Below are 20680 nucleotides of genomic sequence, written 5' to 3' on the forward strand. Positions count from 1 at the left end.
ATTTATGAGGTATTATTTATCTCCTACAATATGAGCCCAGGAGTTAGAAATTATGTTTAGTTTACAGAAAAAGAGGCTAAGGTAAGGAAGCAGGAACATGTCCAGATTCACACAGCTGTCATGACAGAGATGGATTGGAACATGGAATGCAGGAATGTATGAATCCATTTATTCTATGATGGATCACAATCAAATCCACGACTGAACTGTCAAGTCTAGGCTTTTTTTAGAGAGGTATTTTGGAAACTAGAAATGTGTACACCCTGCAGACTCACCTAGATGCTGCTGCCAGAATGTTCCGAACAATAGTTTATACACATTATATATATACATTTACTCACTTGTGCCTTTTCTCATTCTCTAACAAACTTTAAATGGCCAAACTATCACAGTCATCCTTTCAAATTCTCAGTTCAAGTTCTATGTGTAATTGCTATAAGAACTGAATGAAAAGTTGACTTACATGACTAAGTAAAGACATATTCCACTGGAAAAGGTCTTGATTTATTTGAAGCAGAACTGTTGTTTCTAGTAGCAAATGATTGCTATTGTCTGATTGACTATAAGCTTATACTATTTAATGCTTAAAGTCAATATTTTGGTTGTTTACTGGCAGACAAAATCATTTCTTTGTGGTACTAGTATAAAAATAGTCTCAACCTCTAACTTTGGTTGTGTCACAGGTGCTGACACATCTTTATATCGAAAACACAAAGCAACTTACTGTTGATTTTATGTATGATGTTCAGCTTTCTGCCTTTGATGGTTGCCTCTGAAGATGTGATAAGAGCAATGGAAAATGCTTCCTAGAAAATGTGCTTTACTATCTATAGCTTAACCATTCCTTTTGGTTGCTAATCGTGATTATCAAAGAGCAGCAACTCCAAATCCATTTCCTGTTATTCTGTTGTGAGAATTTGCTGCTGTATGTGCTCATGTTAACTTAAATGTCACTAATGAATGAACTAAAATCAACAACATTTCACCTAGAAAATGTAGGAGAAATGTCAGGAGAGGTGGTATGAGTAGCAGTTGCCAGTTGTTTCTTTCTCACATTTAAATGATATTTAACAATAAAGTTCAGTGCAATCACATTTAACACTGAAGAAATTCGTTTTTAAACTTTATATTAGCTGGGGCTTGAATAACAACATAAAAGAATGATAATTTTAAAAGCAAACTAAATTACATGATTTGAAGAAATTAATTAAAAATATTAAATGCTGTAACAAAGAAGATATTTATACCTGCGTTTTATTTGCTTTTTGTTTTCATAAATGTAACTAAATAACAGTTTTATTTTCATAAAGAACTAAACAAAAAAACCTAAGCTCAAAGTTTAGGAATGATGATCATTTCCATGAACCCCTGCCAAATGGCCTTTTTTCTAATGTGATGCTCAGAGCTTCTTCATGCATTTACATTTGATCATATAAGAAGAGTTTGACTATATCATTGCTAGGAAGGCTGACATCATGGGATAACTGGCACCTCCAGAGTATACTCCATTTTGTTCACTAGTAGTAGTTGCCCGCACAACACCTAAAATAATACTGAAGTAACCTAAGAAAAATCTCCCCTAGAAGGGATGTTTAAGATCACTCCTTTAAAAGGATAGAAACCAGAACATAGACCTCAGCAGTGGGGCTATTCCTCAGCCCTAATACAGACCTCATTCCCCGTGCCTCATGAATAATGCAGTTAGAGTCAAAGGATCTATGAGTTATGCTCACCTGACTTTACCAGCCAGGAATGGAGCAGTGGAAAGAAATCATTCGTATACGTCTAAATGATAAACCAGTCCATGATAAACCTGAAAACAGCTATGTTCTGGGAAATTCCTGAGACAGCAAAGCAACTAATTTTTGACAGAAAGAACCATCCCTTCAAATAATTTTTACTTGAGAACTGACTTGGTTGGATTGTGTTTGCTCAGATACTATATGAGCTTCTGTCCTGTTATAAGTTGCTATTGACTGAGGAATATACTTTCAAGTGAGATCCTCTATACTTGTTCAAGTATCACGAGTTCTTCTCGGGGCTAAGGGCAGCATGTTCAACATAGTGCAGAACAATTTATTTTGACTTGAGTTAAACTGGCTTGAAGACAAGTTTTCTATCCATAATAAAAAGCAATAGATTTCTCTACTTGGTTTATACTAGATTATAAAAACAACACCTGAAAATCATCACATAGTATTTTATTTTTACTTAATACAGTGTAAATATAATATAATCCTGGCCTGACCTGTGGTGGCACAGTGGATAAAGCGTTGACCTGGAAATGCTGAGGTTGCTGATTCGAAACCCTAGGCTTGCCTGGTCAAGGCACATATGGGAGTTGATGCTTCCTGATCCCCCCCACTTCTCTCTCAGTGTCTCTCTCTCCTCTCTCTCTCTCTCTCTCCCTCTCTCTCTCCTTTCTAAAAAAATGAATAAATAAAAAAATAAAATAAAATTTATAATATAATCTTTTCTTTTGTCAGTAGCAATGGGCCTTTTGTAGATATGACACCTCTAAAAACTTTCTGAATTATCTTATTTTTCAACTAGAGAATTTTGTCATTGAAAAGTCCATATTTTTTTCAATTACAGTTTGCATTCTATATTATTTTGTATTGATTTCAGGTGTACAGCATAGTGGTAACACCATCATATACTTTATAATACTCTACAAAGTGTTCTCCCCAATAATTCCAGTACCTACCTCAGGGGTCAGGAACTTTTTTGGCTGAGAGAGCCGTTTTTGGCTGAGAGAGCCACATATTTTAAAATGTAATTCCTTGAGAGCCATACAACGACTCGTGTATATTAGGCATTATCCAATAGAAATTTGGTGTTGTCCCAGAGGACAGCTGTGATTGGCTCCAGCCACCCACAACCATGAACATGAGCGGTAGGAAATGAATGGATTGTAATACGTGAGAATGTTTTATATTTTTAACGTTATTATTATTTTAATTAAAGATTTGTCTGCAAGCCAGATACAGCCATCAAAAGAGCCACATCTGGCTCGTGAGCCGACCCCTGACCTACCTGGTACCAATGACAATATTATTGACTACATTTCCTTTACTGTACTTTACACCACCATAACTATTTTGTAACTACCAATTTGTACTTCTTAATCCCTTCATCTTCTTCCTCCAGAGTTCCCCATCCACCTCTCTCCTGGCTACAATCAATCTGATCTCTGTCTATGATTCTGCAAACAGTCAAATTTTAAACACAGTAAAGGCCATGATAAGGTAATTAAAGAAAAAAGGTAGGTCTTATAGAAATTATATACTCTGTTTTCTACACAAAGATTTGAAATTCAAGCTAAATTGTTTTTGTCCAGAAAACAAATGATGTTGTAAGCAGTCCAACAATCTCATGCTGGTGTCACTCAAAAGTGACTGCTTTACATATGTTTCTTTTTTTAACTAAGCTAGAATCAAAAAGTTTATAAAATAGAAACAAAAAGATGACCTCAATTTTTTACCTTATGAAAAAAATACATGCGGTTAAAATTAGAATATATAGCATATAACACTAACTATATATATTTGATGTGTGGTTAATAATAATCAAAGCAGAGCATATTTTTTCCCGTTAGGGTTATTATGTGAATCTTATGTATTGTTATAAACTATTTGTATTATAAATCTCATTCAAAGTATTGTCTTTTTTATTTGGTGCTTTATTTCTTCATGATACAGCTAGTGCTCGACTTACAACCACGATTGGTTCTGACAGACCGGTAGTAACACGATTTGGTCGTAAGTTGAGTAGGTTATATGTACAGTACTGTGAAATGATGTTATAAAAATCTTTAAGTCAAAGACAAAGACAATTTCCTCTTGGTAGACATCTTGGGAGGGGTTTGATGAAAAATATCCAAGATACAAAACACAAATTGCTGTACCGAGTCTGGGATAAGAGTTAAAATGATGCACGTGGAGATGGTAGTGCTGCCGGAAGCTGGTTCGCACTGTTGTAAGCCCAGCTGGGCAACACTTGCGCTGCCAGATGCTGAGCAGTTGTGGCTAGCGATTGTGGTCGTAAAGTCGAATGGCCGTAAGTTGATCAATACCTGTACTTCAATTGTTCTCCATAAATATTTTCACCTTATGGTGAGACTATTTGAAGGGCAATAGTTCATTGATATGAAAAATTAGAAGGCAAATCTTTGATGCCTAATATATTGAATATTTTTCTGTATCTCAGAGCCTGTGAGAATTTATGACTGAGCAATACCAGCTGTGTGTAAAAATATCGAAATAACCACTAAGATTTTAGTGTTGATGGTGGCTTTAAATTACAGAGAATGTACAATATCTGTCATCTTCTCTTATTCTCACTTATTTCTACATGTAAAATCCTATTAAGTAAAAGAGGAATATGTATAAATAAAACATTTATTTGATGGCACGGCCTTACAATGACTGATACTCTAAAGCAAAAATATTCAAGGAATTCTTTAGAAGAGAGACCTACTTTAAAAAAGTCATTACTTAATTAATTATCCTCAATTATGTGTTATTATATGGTTATCATTTTAACTCCCCCATAGTTCTGTGAGAAAGAGTAATTATCCAATAGCTTACAACATGTGCAATTTGTCTTAGAGATATAGCAGATGCTCATTTTGTCTATAAACTCTTACTGAAGAAGCAAATAATTGAGCTCCACAAAGAAAACTAAATATAGCAATTCAATATCCCCCTTTCTAGCTGTCCAATAACATTTTAGAAAACAAAGGGATGGTCTTGTGTTTGTTCTATTTAAAAATAAAAGTAGACTTATGAAATGCAGAATGATTCAAATGTTTATCTGAAGGGAAATTTTAAATAACCAAGGCACTTCTTACTCTCTGTACTTTCAGTAGAAAGCTATAAATTTGAAGAAGAAAAAAAAAAGATTGCTTGAATATTGAGGTAACTGCTTTCCTGGCCTTCTCCATATCATTTTCTTTGACTCTGAGACTGGTAAGCAGTAATCATGTGGAGTTTAAGGAGTCCACTATAAGTTAATCTAAGAGATACTGCACAATACTTGTGATTTTTCTACACCTTGCCCAAACCGTTTAAACCGTCCTTGTATTAAAATATTTCAAACTATTCTGAGTGTTCCATCTCTTTTCTGTTGGACCTTATTATGTCTAGTTCTCATTTATTTCCTCAGGAAAATTTCACTAATAAATGAAGTGTATATTTAAACAAAGCATTTTATTTAAAGACTTGGACACATAGCATATTGATGATGTTATAACACAAAAATATAATGTTTAATAAATGTTTGAATCACTAATATATCGATGGGATGTATTTAACTAGAAAGGTGTAAATAAAATGAGCATCCAAACATGTTTAGAAAGATTTCTGGCAAAGATCAATATATCAAGTCCACCTTAATTGAAAAAATGTTTTAAATCATTTCTATAAAATTATTGAATTGTTTTTGTTTACATGGAAACATAAAACAAGTTAGATATTCCACTTGAAAATATTTTCAGGAACACCACTTTTATAAATGTGTATGTAAAAAGAGATACTTACCTTTTCACCAATTTCTCCTTTGCTGCCTTCAACACCTTGCTCTCCCTATAGAAGAGAAATATAATGTGAATAATAATAGAAACATTACTTTTAACACATAATTATTATAACTATTATAACATTTCTAACATTGAAAAATCAATAATTACAAAGACCATTTCTAATATGTAAGCTCTAAACCAATATTAAGTTAAACAAAATTTAAGTATTCCCAAATACTGAAGAAATAGTTTTCTAGGGTACAAGCTACGACTCCACTACTTCCAATGAAATTTAATCTCCATAAAACTTAATTCCTCCATATACAGCACCTTTCTCATAGGTGTTTTGAGAATTGAATGTATCAATATAGTGGCTGGCATCGACTAAGTTAGTCATTATTATTACCATTAATTTCACTAGATCCGGTAGAAAATCCTTCTCAAGCTGACCCCTATAAACACTGTTTCAGTGAGAACTGGAACTGAAAAATTCAGTTTTGAACCCCAGAGTTCAAACCAGCATCATGCTCTTCATCATCCAGATCTCCTACCTCTCAGTCACAGGCTCTTAATCACCATATTTATTCTAAAAGGTGTAAGTCCCCTGTTCTTCAACTAAACCCTCTTTAATCTGACAAACTTATTTTCCCACTTAATTCTGCACAGATATCTATACTACTGATGTTTCATTCATACATTCAACAAATATTCATGTTGAACACACCAAATATATGTCAGATAGTCATGACAACATAGCCAGCAAGTATCAGGAAGGGTCATATGTACCCATCCACCCAGAAGAAGCCTTGAGCTACCATTTTCTGAATGTAACAAGAAAATGGATAAATCGTTTCTTATCTCCAGTTCTTTTTCTGTAATACTTCAATAGGTAACCATTAATATAATTAAAATTCATGGTAAAAAAAGGAATGCCAGCTTTTTACTATATTTATATATATAGTGTCTTTGTGTATATTCTACATACAATATATAATCAAATACATGTATATGTATATGTTATGTATACACACAGACTAAATAATTATTCCTGCTTCATCTACTCTCAAAAAATATATCAGGAAAGAAAATAGGTTAGTATTTGGGTATATTTGCAACTCAATGCATGGTCTATCATTTTTTGTACCGTTTTCCCTAAAATATAGACTTTAACTTAATCTATTCATTCAAACTGACATTGAAGCTGCTAAACACCCCCAGTACACCAACCACAATTACAGCATGATGCAGCTACCACAAACAGCTGCTGGAAAGTCCAAAATTATTTCCCAGCAGATAGATCTGCACATCCCTTGGCTTGTAACTTGACTTGTGGAGGCAGCACATGTTGTATCAATGGGTTTTGTCTAAAACTGCTGTGAAGAAATTCAGAGGCTTGCTACTTCCTCACTGCCAGCCCAACCTTGTCATCTTTATCAAGCCAAGTAAAGAAAGATTTTTCAAAAACTGTAACTATAAGTGTATATCTTTTTTAAATGGAAGTTTTTAGCTACAGAGAAAAACCTAGATGCAATAGTAACTTCTCTTGCTAATACCTGTAGAACTTCTCCAGAATATAGAAGTTACATGATTGACTTTGGTGGGCATCTACTATTGCATCGATAATGTTCTCCCCTGTGGTGGGATTGTTTGGGTGGTATGACAGCTGGCCCCACCTGAAGAGGCTCCCATCCCTTCAGGAAACTGGACTAGACCAGCCTCTGCATTTCCAGCGATACTGATCACATTGGCATACTCCTTCCCAGGAGGAGAAAGCAGCCATTGGACAGGAAACGAGTAAACGTGAAGTTCATCTTGGTTAAAAGGAAGATACCAGATACCAGGCACAGAAAGGAGGCTTGCCAATGCAAAAATTTTTACTTATTATATATCTATCCTGAATGAGAGAGATTTTTGAATAGATTAGTGCAGTATCTTTGTAATATTTAATATTATTTTGTCATTATAATTATTATGTCGAACTCAATCTGGGATGTACAAAAAGGAAGGTAAGAAATAACCAAATACAGTCAAAGGCAGTAAAATCTGTTCCATTCTTCATTTTGGACCCTCTCAAACAACAGTGAAAACATTTTCAGAGCAGCTGTGTATCCACCCATGGCTCCTAGGAAGCCTCACTGTTGCGGTCTCTGGAGAAGCGTGTTGCTAAAATTCTCCGATAAAGTCTCTCCTAGAGTGGTTGGTCCCTTTGAAAAGGGATTACTTACATGGGGTTTCTTTGGAAAGATTTATTAGTAAGTTGTCTTTGGACGGATTGGTCAATGGCTTTCTAAGAGTCTTTCAGGGAATTCAGTTTCAACAAATACATTTTCTGAATCTTCACTACATTATAAGCAATTTCAATTTTCATGTTGTTAAAATTCTTAACTTATATAAAACACTCAAAATCTCTTTACCTTTTGACCAGGTAAGCCTGGAGATCCATGTAAACCATTTTCACCCTGAAGGAAGTACACAGAATGAATGCTATTAGCTATAAAAAAAAATGAACAAAGAAACTTTCGTGGTCTTAAATAACTAGTTCTAATGTTGCAGGGAAAGATAGACTAATTCTGAATGTCTATCAAGAGCAGGGGCTTTCCATTACCTCACAAATTCAGGATTAGTATTTTCATTTGAAAAATAAGAAAATGGAGGCTCTGAGAGGTTCAGTAACATGCTCAAAAGTCACTCAGCTGGTGGCGTTACCTGAGTTTTGAATTGAGGTTTCTCACTCTATAGCCCATGTTTTTTCACATGCTATTTAGGATCTCTTATTTCATTTTTTCTCTTTCACACCTCAGGAAATAATAGTGAAATCTGACATAGGCTTTCTATGGGCCAGACACTGTACTTACAACAAACCTATCAGTTAGATACTATTACTATGACATTATTTCAGATAATTACATAATCAATAGGAGACAGAACTGAAATTCCAACCACAAACTTCAGTTCTATGCACCTAACCACCACCCTACACTCTCTCATGGAAATGATTTAACTCTGGCTTGCAAGTGTGCAAGTGATCTCTTGTCTAAACACTGAATCTATCTATCTATCTATCTATCTATCTATCTATCTATCTATCTATCTATCTATCTATCATCTATCTATCTATCTATCATCTATCTATCTATATCATCTATTGAGCATGTTTACTTTCTTTCTTGTATTTGCTGATTGCATTTAGATAAATTCTGAAGACACACCTAATGCCATTTAACTTGAAATAATTACTTGGGAGAACTTTTAGTTCCTTCCATTCATCTTGTTCATGCTTTGGGTAAAAAGACTTTCAGCAGATGCCTATCAGTTTCCATTTCTGGAATTCATGGATCATCTCTTTGACAAGTCTGGTTTGTAAACAGTACACCAGCTAGAACGAGGAATTCCCAGAAGGATGGGCATATTCTTGATAGAGGTTTAGGAGTGTAGCTGCCTAAAGAAATTGACTTTGACTCCTGAGTTCCTGGATTTAGAAAGCTCAAAATAAAGGAACAATTCTACTGACCTGTCTTATTTCTAGCAAACATTTATAATTAATTTATAAGGCAACAGCTTTTTAAACATTACTTAAAGTTAGATATCATTTCTTAGAATTTCTTAAACAACATTTAAATATATGATCTTCAAACTTGCATCTTCAAGTTTTAAAATAGACAAATTTAGACACATTGTCTAAATAATATGATGTCTAAATACAGAGAGGTTTTTATTCTTTCATTAATTCATTCATTTTTAGAAAGTTTTAATCATTTGCACCAGAGGTGAACATATTTTAAAGACTAAGGCTTTTTTAGTTCAGATTAAATTATCTAAGTGTTCTACAATATAACTTCTATCACCACAGTATACATTAAACACCAAAGGTAAAACTTTATTGTTAATATAATTAATTATTGAAGCATCAATAAAACATAATGTATTTATTTATATAATAAATATATTTGTATTGTTAACATTTTGTGTTATATTTCTAGATCTCAGGCATCACACAAATGTATCAGGAACTTTCATTTGATCAAGAAATAGTAAAAGCACATTAAGTAGTTGACACCAGGAAACATTCTATGAAAATTAAGCATCTGTTACTCATCACAGAAATATGTCCACTTGTCCATAAAGAGCAGAATTATTTTCATCTGTTGGCCCAACATAATGTTTTATATCGTATTACATGTTACACATGATAACAAGATGTGGCATGTAATCCAGTAACGGACACTGATACAGTACACACTGCCAAAAATACTTTTTGAAAAAAAAAGTGACAGCATCACCCCTTTTTCTTTGCTCACAGCTCACTCCTTTGTACCATATGCTCAGAGTGCTGGCACCTAGAGGCCCACCTCTGGCAGGTCAGGTGCGGTTACACCCAGACACACTGTTAACAGGGTACCAGAATTCCCTGAAGCTGTTATAGCAAGAATGTTTCTCTCTTTACCGGACACAATTTTTTTGTTTGTTTGTTTTTCTGGGTTGTTTTTTTTTTCAATTAAAATGTGTTTTCGCATGGCCAGAGTTTTTTGGTTTCTGCTCTTTCTTGACCAGAAATTTGTTATGTAAACATATCTGCATGTATATTTTGGGCCATTTACACTCATAGGAAGTAAGTCAGCGTCACATGTCATACCAAGATGTAGAAGATTTTGAGATAGTGTTGAAACTTTTGAAGTTTAAAGTTTGCAATGTTGGTATTCAGAAACTTTGGTATTATTTTCTCCTTACTGATTTTCTTGAAGTTACTAGAAATGTCCTATTAAAATTTTTTTTGTCATTTTTTGAGTCCCTGAAGAATAGTTTAGCATATTTAAAACCTAATTTGTGTCAACAAAGCGAGCCCTTCCTTATGCTCACCCTAAAGTGCAGTTTCAAAGCTCTGGTGCCCCGTGCACTTTGAGGTCAAACTGAATTCTAGCTACTCAATAAATGTCTTTAGAAAATTATTGGATGAACAGACATTAGTTATTTTTTCTGGACTCTTGTTTTCCCTCCTTCCTCCCAGTCTTAGAACAAGAAAGAAATAAGAAGCTTTTCCTTTGGTTTCCAATCAATGTTTTAGCCCATTATTGAAAGAAAATTACAATCAATGTTTCCCTTAGCAACCTTAACTTTCAAAACTCATTGCTGATGCATATGCTTTCTATTATGAGTTTCCTACCATGGGGCCCATGCACCTTTCCTGTTACAGATTTAAGCCACAGAGGGGCAAATGAATGAATATGAGTAATATAAAGCAGGGCAAAATTTAGTGTCGCTGCTGATGGCATTGTTTCCTGTTAGTACTGTCATATATAGCATGTCATTAATATCACAGAACACACAAGGCACCCTTTCCAGAATTCAGAGTAACCTCTTTGAGTGCTGTATACCTGAAATTAATACAAAAAATATTGTTGAATGCCAAAAATAAAAAAGATACAATATAGTATCATTGAGAAGATTCTGGAAAAAAAAACTTAGGTATACAGTAATTTAGGGCTAGCTGGTAGTATTCTGAGAAACTAATTGAAGTATTTTTACCTCCTTTTTATCACTGCACATTTCACTGAAGTAAACATAGTTAGGCATAAAAAAATAAATTATTGGTTTTCTTGATTCATTTGAAATTGGAGTCAATGTCTTTTCTTGTGCAGAAAATACATGTTGTCTAAAGGGCATTTGATAAGGAATCACACTGCCCAGGGCTATGGTTTGCAAACCTAGTACCAATGAGACCAAGTGAAAAAAGGTCAAGTAAGTAAACAAAATTTGCTAATAACTAGATCCACACCCAGATAATAGAAAGTTATAGACTATGTTGTTTTTGTTTTCTTTAAATGGTTAGGCATTCAGCCTTAGATTAAAAAGTCTGAAATCCTATTATAACATTGTTTTCATATCTAAAAATCTAGCTGAAAGTGTGTTTTTCAGGAGCATAATCTTCTGCATGAATTTAGTATACACTTAGAAATACATCAATATTTCCCCACTACTTCATGTTTACTAAGAGAAAATGGACTTAAACTGAATGTGGAGTGAAGTAGCTAGAAGAAACGTTTGCAGTGGAATGCCAGGATTCCAGCATGAAAACCAGTAAAAGAAGTGGCTACAAATACATGTGATCTTGACTTTGTGTATCATTAACTTGACCTCTACATGTTGACTATAGCCCTGCTTTATTCAGGATGCAATCTTTGGAAATTGAAGTTTTATATGGTTCTTAAATTGCTGTCAATAAAATATTTCAGGAAGTAAAATATATACCTCCCTTTTTCCAGACATTTCATCTAATATGAGTCCTTTCATTTCAAGGAGTAGTATTTTTTTCTTCTATTTTCTGGTACTTTGTTTCAAGAAATATATTTTCAAGTTAAAAAAATTTATATTGGATAAGGTTTTAAACTTCAAACTTTTTGAGTTATTTGTATTTGTTAGATGCTTAATGCAGTTAACACATAGGGATTTATTATCATAGTAATATTCTGGATAAGGCAAATTTAAAACATGCTTAATCATAAAATAAACGAGACCCTATTATTACTTATTCTTAGGGGTCATTTCAAAGCAGGAGAAACCAGCTCACCAAAGCTAATGCATGGTCCATACATGTCTTAGTCATAGTAATGTAAACATAGGGAGGGAGCTGGAAAGTAGCAGTTAAACTCAGCACACAAGTATATGCAGGTGCACATACCTAGAAGACAGCAAGATGGGGATTCTTAATTATAGGAACAAGTACATTTATATTCACCACCTCTATCAAGGAATCTGTTAAGGTGCTGACTCTTCTGAAAGTTTATTAAAGTCAGGAACTTTTGCTGTTTATTTTTCCTTGTGAAGAGCAAAATAAAAAATATTATAGGTGATGATACTGAAATCATGTTTTCTGAACCCAAATTAACCTTCCCCACATTTCTGTCCATTGGTCTTAGTTCGCACAGGAAGAAACATCCTCTGGGTCCATTGGTCTTAATTCGCACAGGAAGAAACATCCTCTGGGGCTGATACCTGACATTCTCTTGTGTCTCTATCCAGCCTTCTGTTTAGTAAACCAGTCATTTTTCAAATGAGAGTCCGAAGTCCTTTAACAGTCACTGTTCTCTGGGCACACACTGTTCTCTGAGCAATATGTCTCTTAAAATGTGGCACTTGGAATTTAGCATATGATTCCAGAAATAGTCTCACAAACACAGAATAGAGAGCAGGACTGTTGCACACACATACACACATACACATATACACACATACACACCATGTCATACTCTTGTTCTGGCTACTATACTGCCTGTATTAATACAACTTGCTTTTTTTTATTTATTCATTTTTTAGAGAGGAGAGGGAGGGACAGAGGGAGAGAGAGAGGGGAGAGACAGAGAGAGAGAAGGGGGGAGGAGCTGGAAGCATCAACTCCCATATGTGCCTTGACCAGGCAAGCCCAGGGTTTCAAACTGGCAACCTCAGCGTTTCCAGGTCGACGCTTTATCCACTGCGCCACCACAGGTCAGGCCAACTTGCTTTTTTAAATGCTAACTAACATGCTTCTGTAATATGGATCATATAGCTAATTGCACCATTAAGTTTCCATTTCAAAGACAAACATTTTACAATCTTTTATTAAATTAATTGATGCAAATTATACTAAGTTATTTCAAAACAAAACAAAAAGACAAATAATTTTTAAGTGGTTTTGAGCGGTAAACATTTCTTTTCATAAACAGCTAACTTAGGGAAATGAGCCTTGGCCAATGCTGTAGAAACCATTACAACACCTGGGCTTGTATGCAATTGTGATGATTTTCTTAAAGTGAATCTGTCAAGAACAAGTGGTTAGACTTTTTACTTTGTTGTGAGACTAGCTGTAAGAGAGTTTTTCAGTAAATTGAAACTTCCCCAAAATACTAGGGAAATAGAAGACATTTAATGTTAGCCATCTACTAAAATATGTAAAGTATAGAAACTGACATCTGAATCAAGTACGCTAACAAGTGAAAGATGATTTAAGATATAAAGAGAAGGACAGTGTCATCCGTAAGCTCCTAATTGAGGAAAGTGAGATACCAGTAACTGCAAACTATTTCCTGTCCAAAGTGTTCCTCGTGGTGAGTAATTTATAGTTCTACATCTCCACTTCATATCAATTACTTCTACTGGAGCTTAAATGCACCAGAGTCATTGGTTACTTATCTTTAGCCCTGAAGTTAATGGTTGTGATGATATGGAGAAAGAACATTCCTTAACACTGTTGTAAGAAAGTCAGGAGATTTTCAAATCTAGTTTGGAAAAAAAGAATGAGAGCACAATACTCTAAACATTACTGAGGGAGAAGAGATCATAGTCCTTCCAAGAGAAAACAGGAAGTCAATGCTGGAGTTGCACACACTTCTATTTCATTCTAGGGAGCAGCGTCTGGAAGCTTGGCTGGGTAGGTAAGAGTCTCCTGCCCTCATTTCCCTGAGGTACGCTTTTGCAAAAAGTACAGAAGACTCAAAGTGAAACATCAGTGCCATCAGGTCCTTTTCCAATACTCCGCTCAGCCAGGGGTTTCTAAAGATCACCCTCTATTTCTTCTATTGTCCTGGGGCTAAGTCCACTTACATTCTGAACTCAACAAACATTTGTTGAGAACCAATCAGGTATGCTGGGCCAGGTGTCAGAGTTCCAGGGGTGAGAAGAGATACATCAAGTCCTTGTCCTTCGGGAGCTCAGTTTGAAGACAAAGACACAAACTATATTGACAATGTAAATAAAGTGTTATGTGAGCAGAAGGGACTGTTAATCTGCCCGGTGGCCAGGGAGACTTCATGAGAAAGATGCAATTTTTCTTGAGCTTTGAATTTAGTAATCTGTGAAAACACAGTGAATTGTCTGTGATCCTCCTCTCCAATCTTCTGCCTTAGCAGTTCCATTCAGTGTCTTACACTGGCCTGGCTGTCCCTGAGTTGGCTCGCTAACGGCTCCTTTAAACACAGCTGCTTTAGGGAAACTCTAATATCTGAAACTGTAGATGTCTTTATAAAATACCAGTTATCTTTATATTCACTGTATCACAGCAATCTACACCAAGAATAAAATAATTAGCGGCTAAACTATGCAGAGAAACAGAAAGTGTGTGATTCTTTTTATGGAAATATTTTAATATTTATGTGTTAGATTCTCATAGTGCATTGAACCAAATCGGAACATTAGCAGACCAGGTTTGTGAAATCTGGCTGACTGTTTAGCAAATAAAAGTCAAGTGCCCGGTGCCAGATCCACTGCATGTGTTGAGCTTGTCTTCCATCTGTTGTGTTCTCTGCCAACTGCTCTACTTAGGGTGCGAGTGGGAGGTATTAGAAGGGAATAAGAAACCATTAAGAAATAAAGTCAACTGCAGAGTGAGCAAGTTTCTTTTTCTTTTCCTGTTCTTCAATTACCTCTGTCCTTCTCATGTTTCTGCTTATTTTAGTGCTATACTGTATCAATCTACTACCCACAGATAAGACAATTAAATGAGACTTACTCCTTGTAAAGGCAGTACTTTTTCCCCGATAATTCAAATTATCGTTCCTGTGACATTAGTAAGTGAAGCTAACAAGTCCATTGATAAAACTGTTTTCTTTGTCATTTTTTCTATAAACAGTGGTATAAGAAAATAGTTCAATCTTACATCCAGAGTTGACTAGACCTATTCATTCATTTCAGAATTTTCTGAAATACAGAAATATACAGATGATTCTCTGTTTAACAGGCACTTTCTCTAACATAGAGCTTATATATATATATATATATATATATATATATATATATATATATATATATACACACACACAATATATATAAAATATATATATATACTATATATATCAATATATTCTAACTTTGACAATTTCATAGGAAGTGAATATCTCATTGTTAGAGTAACAAGAGGTTGTTCATTTTTTCCCCTTCTCATTTAGTTTTGATTCCTACAACAAATTGTCACCTAAAAATATGTATTTTAATTTTTTTAAGTTGGAGAGGACTCTGAAATTAATTTTATCTCTGAATTTCAATGGAAAATTGGGTGAAACCATATAATATGAAGAGATCGCCAAATGATTTCTGAAACGTCTCTAGCTTTTTCATGAAATATCAACAAGTTTCTGAGTGTCTGAAGCGTTAACGCTACGTGTGGACCCGGCTGTCGCGGAGTTCATTGTAATTCACAGCAGCTATGGGCCTGGTCTGCGCTTTCATAACCAGCAAAGCATCAGCCTTTATATCCGGAAGCAGCAGTCTTCTCACAAAATGTCTTTTTAAGGGAAAATTAAGATTCAAAGATCACAGTCATTTCATTTTCCAACAGAAAAGAAATACAAAGACAGGAAGTAATGGATCTGCTCGATTCAGTTTCATCTCCCTAAGACTGAGGGCTGCAGAGTTTATGGTGAAAAGACCCATTACACAAAGCACCTAGGAATGGCGATAGTTAGCCCGGCTGTTTTTAAGACAAGCATCTGGCCCTCTCTCATCATGTTATCAACTATACTTCCTAAATGCACTTAATATATATGTCGTTTTACCTCTGGTAGTTTGATTTTTTTTTTAAATAGAGTCATGGTACTAAGTTAAATACTTTGGTTTTTGATCAAATGAATATACAGTTTATAAATTTTCTAGGTTAGGTGTCCAGATGAGGTTCTCCTGGAGAGTGTGGCCACGCCTGGCCCACCTGAGGTGAGCGTGCAGGGCAAATAAGGATCTCCAGACAGGCAGGTCGGTGGGGAGCGTTTAAAAGCATATTTGAAATATAATTTTGAATTTGGAAACCAAACGAAGTAAAACCACATTGTTTTCATAATACCCATTTTGGAAAGTAAAGGTAGACACAATCCTTTCACTGGGTAAAAAACATATAATGATAATTTTTAATAGGTGGGGAGCCACCCTCAACTATTACTGTAAAGGTGCAAAAACTATGGATTCATATAGACAGCAATTCAAATGCTGACTCCACTACTGGTCAGTTATGAGCCTTCGGGGAAGTTTTTATTTTCTCTACATCTTGGTTTCTTAACCTGTGAAAGAGTGATGATAAACCTTTCCTCATAGAGATATTGTGAGAAATGAGTGAAATAATGTAAAGAATCACTTGATAGTGTCCAGCGTATAATGATTGTGTAAATAAATGGCTGCTATTATTATTTTTGTAAAAGTTTACATTCTTACACATATTTCAGTTAAGTAAAAAATATATTGGTTTGCTAACATCTAGTATACATTAAGAGGTTAAAATGATCTAAAATATATGATTTTTATTTTAACATTTTTATACTAAATATACTTTGAATCAATAATAAAAATTCCCCCCAAATGACTTTTAACTTAGTCTCCTAGTAAGCCAGAGTTTAGAAGACTAGAATCATCAAACTGTTTTGTTTTTAAATTATCTATTGTTTACCAAATATTTATATATTAGGCACTGAGCTGGCACTTTCATGAGAAATGAAACTTAATCTTTAAGACAAAACTAGAAGTAGGTATAGTATAATTTCTGTTTTATAAAAGAGAAAAGTTAGAAGAAAACAAGAGATAGATCCTAATTTATAGAGGGTGAGGCTTTGAGCTGGGAGTCAAACCCAGGCAGTATTGACTCTGGGTATTCAATACTTGAATGGTACAACGGTGTTGTTTATCATTTATTGCATACCTCCTCTGTGAGAAACAAAATGAATTTACCAAAATTTATTTTCCCTTTAAAATAAACATTTTAGAACAAAATGTAGGTAATTCAGCCAACAGAAAATTGCTTTTAGCATAAACTAGTCTCTATATTCAGTTTTTAATATCACCTTATTAGGATAAAGATTATTGAAAATAATTATTCCTATTTTTAAAAAACAGCTCCACTTATCAAAAAACATATCTGACACATGACATGTATAGGTGAAATAGAGAACGAGGCAATCTTGTGTTTGAAACATTCAGGTGATGAATGCAAGCATGCTTTAGTGTTCTGTCGGGAGGGAACACAGTGGGCAGGACTGGCTCCCAGTGCTCAGATCTTCTTCTCATTTCCCCAGTGCTTCCATGAGGGTGTCAGTTGTGAGTGTGTGTGCATGCATGTGTGTGTACAGGCAGGTATGCCTGTGTGCATGCACATGTGGGATCTTACACACTGTCATTCACTTCTCATGGAAACTGGACCGTACAATTTACTAATTTTGACCAACAGTGGCTTCTGTACAACCAAGCTCACCTGGAGTCTCCAGTGACTAAGAACTAATAACACTTGCTATATAGAATAGATATTTTTAATTTTTTTTTGTTTTTTTAAAAGTTTTTTTATTATTATTAATTTTAATGGGGTGACATTGATAAATCAGGGTACATAGGTTCAGAGAAAACTCTCCAGGTTATTTTGATATTTGATTATGTTGCATTCCCATCACCCAAAGTCAAATTGTCTTCCGTCACCGTCACCTTCTATCTGGTTTTCTTTGTGCCCCTCCCCTCTCTTCACCCCCTCACTTTCTCCCTTTCCCCCTACCCCCAACTCCCGGTAACCACCACACTCTTGTCCATGTCCCTGAATCTCATTTTTATGTCCCACCTATGTATGAAATCATATAGTTCTTAGTTTTTTCTGATTTACTTATTTCACTTCATATAATGGTATCAAGGCCCATCCATGTTGTTGTAAATGATCCGATATGAACCCACAATAGACCATTTACCAAATCTCTCAGGCAGAGTCCTAGCTGTGCTGACGAGCCGTAAAGGAGATGCGTATTTTTCAGGGGCGTGTTGGCAGCTGGACTGTATATACCAGGTCAGAATGCCCAGTGCAAGTTTGTATGAGGCGATGAGTATTATAATCATAGAACAACATAATTAAATGTACAGTTCTTCATCTTCAAAGTATCCATGACTCCATAGTTCATAAACTGATTTCATAATATAGTGTTGTTTAGTGGACTAGTTTTCTCCTGGGCCTCAGAGGAAAAAATGTTGCTTTAGTAAACTAATACATTGTTCATGTCCTTGACTTAAAAAAAAAAAAATTACTGCTATCACCTAGCCAAACTTCAAAGTGTAGGATTATTTTAGAATAATGGCATTTATATAGAGATCACTTAATTTATTACTGTATCATATTGTATGGAAGTACAGCTCATATACAAATTCTATTCTGTACTTCTCAGAATATGCTGTACCCCATTATTATAAATCAGTTTTCTAGTTTAAATATTAAACCTTAAAAAATAAAGAACTTCACTTTGAGAATACTATCTCTGAGGTACATGTTCAATGGCATTTGGCATATGTTCTTTCTCCATGGGTGACAATTAATCTTTTTTTCTTATCTTTTAACAGAACTCTTAAGCACTTTTAATTCTAAGAAAAAGAACCCCAATAATTACAAATGCTGAAAAGCAGAATCGAAGTTCAGTTCAGGACGCTGCCTGAGTTCTCTGAGCAATGCCCATGAAGTGCATTAAAGCCAGCGGGGAAGATACAGCCCTGAGGACACAGAATCATTTGAGAAGGGAGGCATTTTCTTTGGAAACTTAGAAAAATCAATCAAGTCATTTTCATCACAAAACAATGGAAGTATTTTACTCCAGACATAAGTGCTCATCTTTACAACTTTAAAATTTTTGAAATTTTAAAACTTCTTTAAAATTGCTACATCTTCGTTGGAGTCAAACATTTATATAACTTATTAACCATGCCCTCAGATGATGTAGCTTTCTTCTTATTTTTATTTCATCTATATTCATTAGATTCTTTAAAATAAATGGTTAGCTGGGAACTATAGCAGAAAAAAAAGAAAAATCTCTTGAGGTGGTATTTCTTCACTCGTGCAAGTTACATCCCTTTAACAGCTACATGACCTGACACATGAGAAGCAGGCCTGGCACCAACAGTGGCGGCGCCGTACGAGAAAATACGGCCAAAGACTCAGTGACTGCACAGATACTGGGAGCGTATTGGTGACCGAGGAGGGTTGATGAAGATGCAGGAAACCTGGATCTAAGAGCCACGTTTAGTACCAGGGGAAACTGAATGAATTCTCTACTGGTCTCTGAGGCCTTTTAATAACAACGCAAGTAAATAAAATAAAACCACTTGAAAAACAAACATGAAAGACAACTGCTTGAGAGAGTGTTTGCCAGGATAATTTGTGTTGGTTTTAGAACACCCTGAACATAGCTTTTTTTACCACATAAACTTTTAAGTACCTTGGAGACAGAGTCTTCACACAGACACTGAAGTTCATTGATTTTGTGAGACTGACTCCGTGACCATTTTGACCAAATGGGTCCCCAGGGCTGAAACTTCCATTCCTAAAATTTCTAGGTCCAACTAGTTTATCAGTAGCTAGTATATTCCTTTATATCCATTGAAGTTTCACTTTCAATAGTGTAGGATGAATCAGCACACAACATTCTTTCTACAAATGAGGGCTTCTGGGAAAAGAAACAAAATCTTAATTCTGATTAGCATTTGTTTCTGCAACATCATGTCTTGCTCCAGTTTCTTCTCTGTGTCCCAAATGCCCTCTCTTTTCTTAGAAATTATTTTTTATAGAGTTTCTTAGCTTACATATGTAACTTCTAGACTGTTGTTTTCTTACTTTCAATGATGGCTCTGACTGAGATTAATTTGGTTAGCTCTTGACAGGTTGATTCCTTCATCTAGTTCTCATACTGAATCCACTCTGCTAATAGCACCTTTTCGGGAGCTGAAAGCCTCCTCCCAGCCAATCAGTAGTAATTTACACCTAGTTTTCCCAAAGAGGATTAAAGAGAGGTCACTTTGGAGCTCTGAAATTAATGGCATTTTATACCAATCTTAGCAAATTTTGTTTTACAGTAACCCAGGGAAATTTTATTCTGCTTTACCATAATTCATTGTGTAAACTTACATAAATCTTACTTTACAGAAAGAAGTAAAGAAGTTCAATAATATATTTTATAGTCCAAGTATGCCAGTGATTCTGTATTTGGCTTTTAAAAAAAAGTTTCCATATTCAAAGTAATTTGAAAAATCTTATTGATCTGAAATTTAAACAATCAAATTGTTATACCATAATTTTAGGAAGAGATTGGTGGAATAAATGTATAAAGCAAATTTGGATTGGGGCAATTTCTTTAGGAGTTAAGGGAAGTATTGCATAGTATTCTCTAGGAGAAAAGGTATTTTTGAAGAAAT

The 20680-nt window shown here is 34.8% G+C and overlaps 1 protein-coding gene across 1 annotated transcript in view; it reads right to left on the bottom strand.

Moving 5' to 3' along the window:
* Positions 1 to 20680, bottom strand: part of COL19A1 (collagen type XIX alpha 1 chain) — a 324736-nt gene that overhangs the window by 232049 nt on the left and 72007 nt on the right. Inside the window, exons 9-10 of the mRNA XM_066359093.1 lie at positions 7936 to 7980; positions 5541 to 5585 (exon numbers count right to left, since the gene is read on the bottom strand). Of these exons, the coding sequence (XP_066215190.1) occupies positions 5541 to 5585; positions 7936 to 7980 (90 nt within the window). The remainder of the gene's footprint in view (positions 1 to 5540; positions 5586 to 7935; positions 7981 to 20680) is intronic.

This window comes from Saccopteryx leptura, chromosome 1, assembly GCF_036850995.1.
Source record: "Saccopteryx leptura isolate mSacLep1 chromosome 1, mSacLep1_pri_phased_curated, whole genome shotgun sequence".
In the NCBI taxonomy this organism is placed as follows: Eukaryota; Metazoa; Chordata; class Mammalia; order Chiroptera; family Emballonuridae; genus Saccopteryx; species Saccopteryx leptura.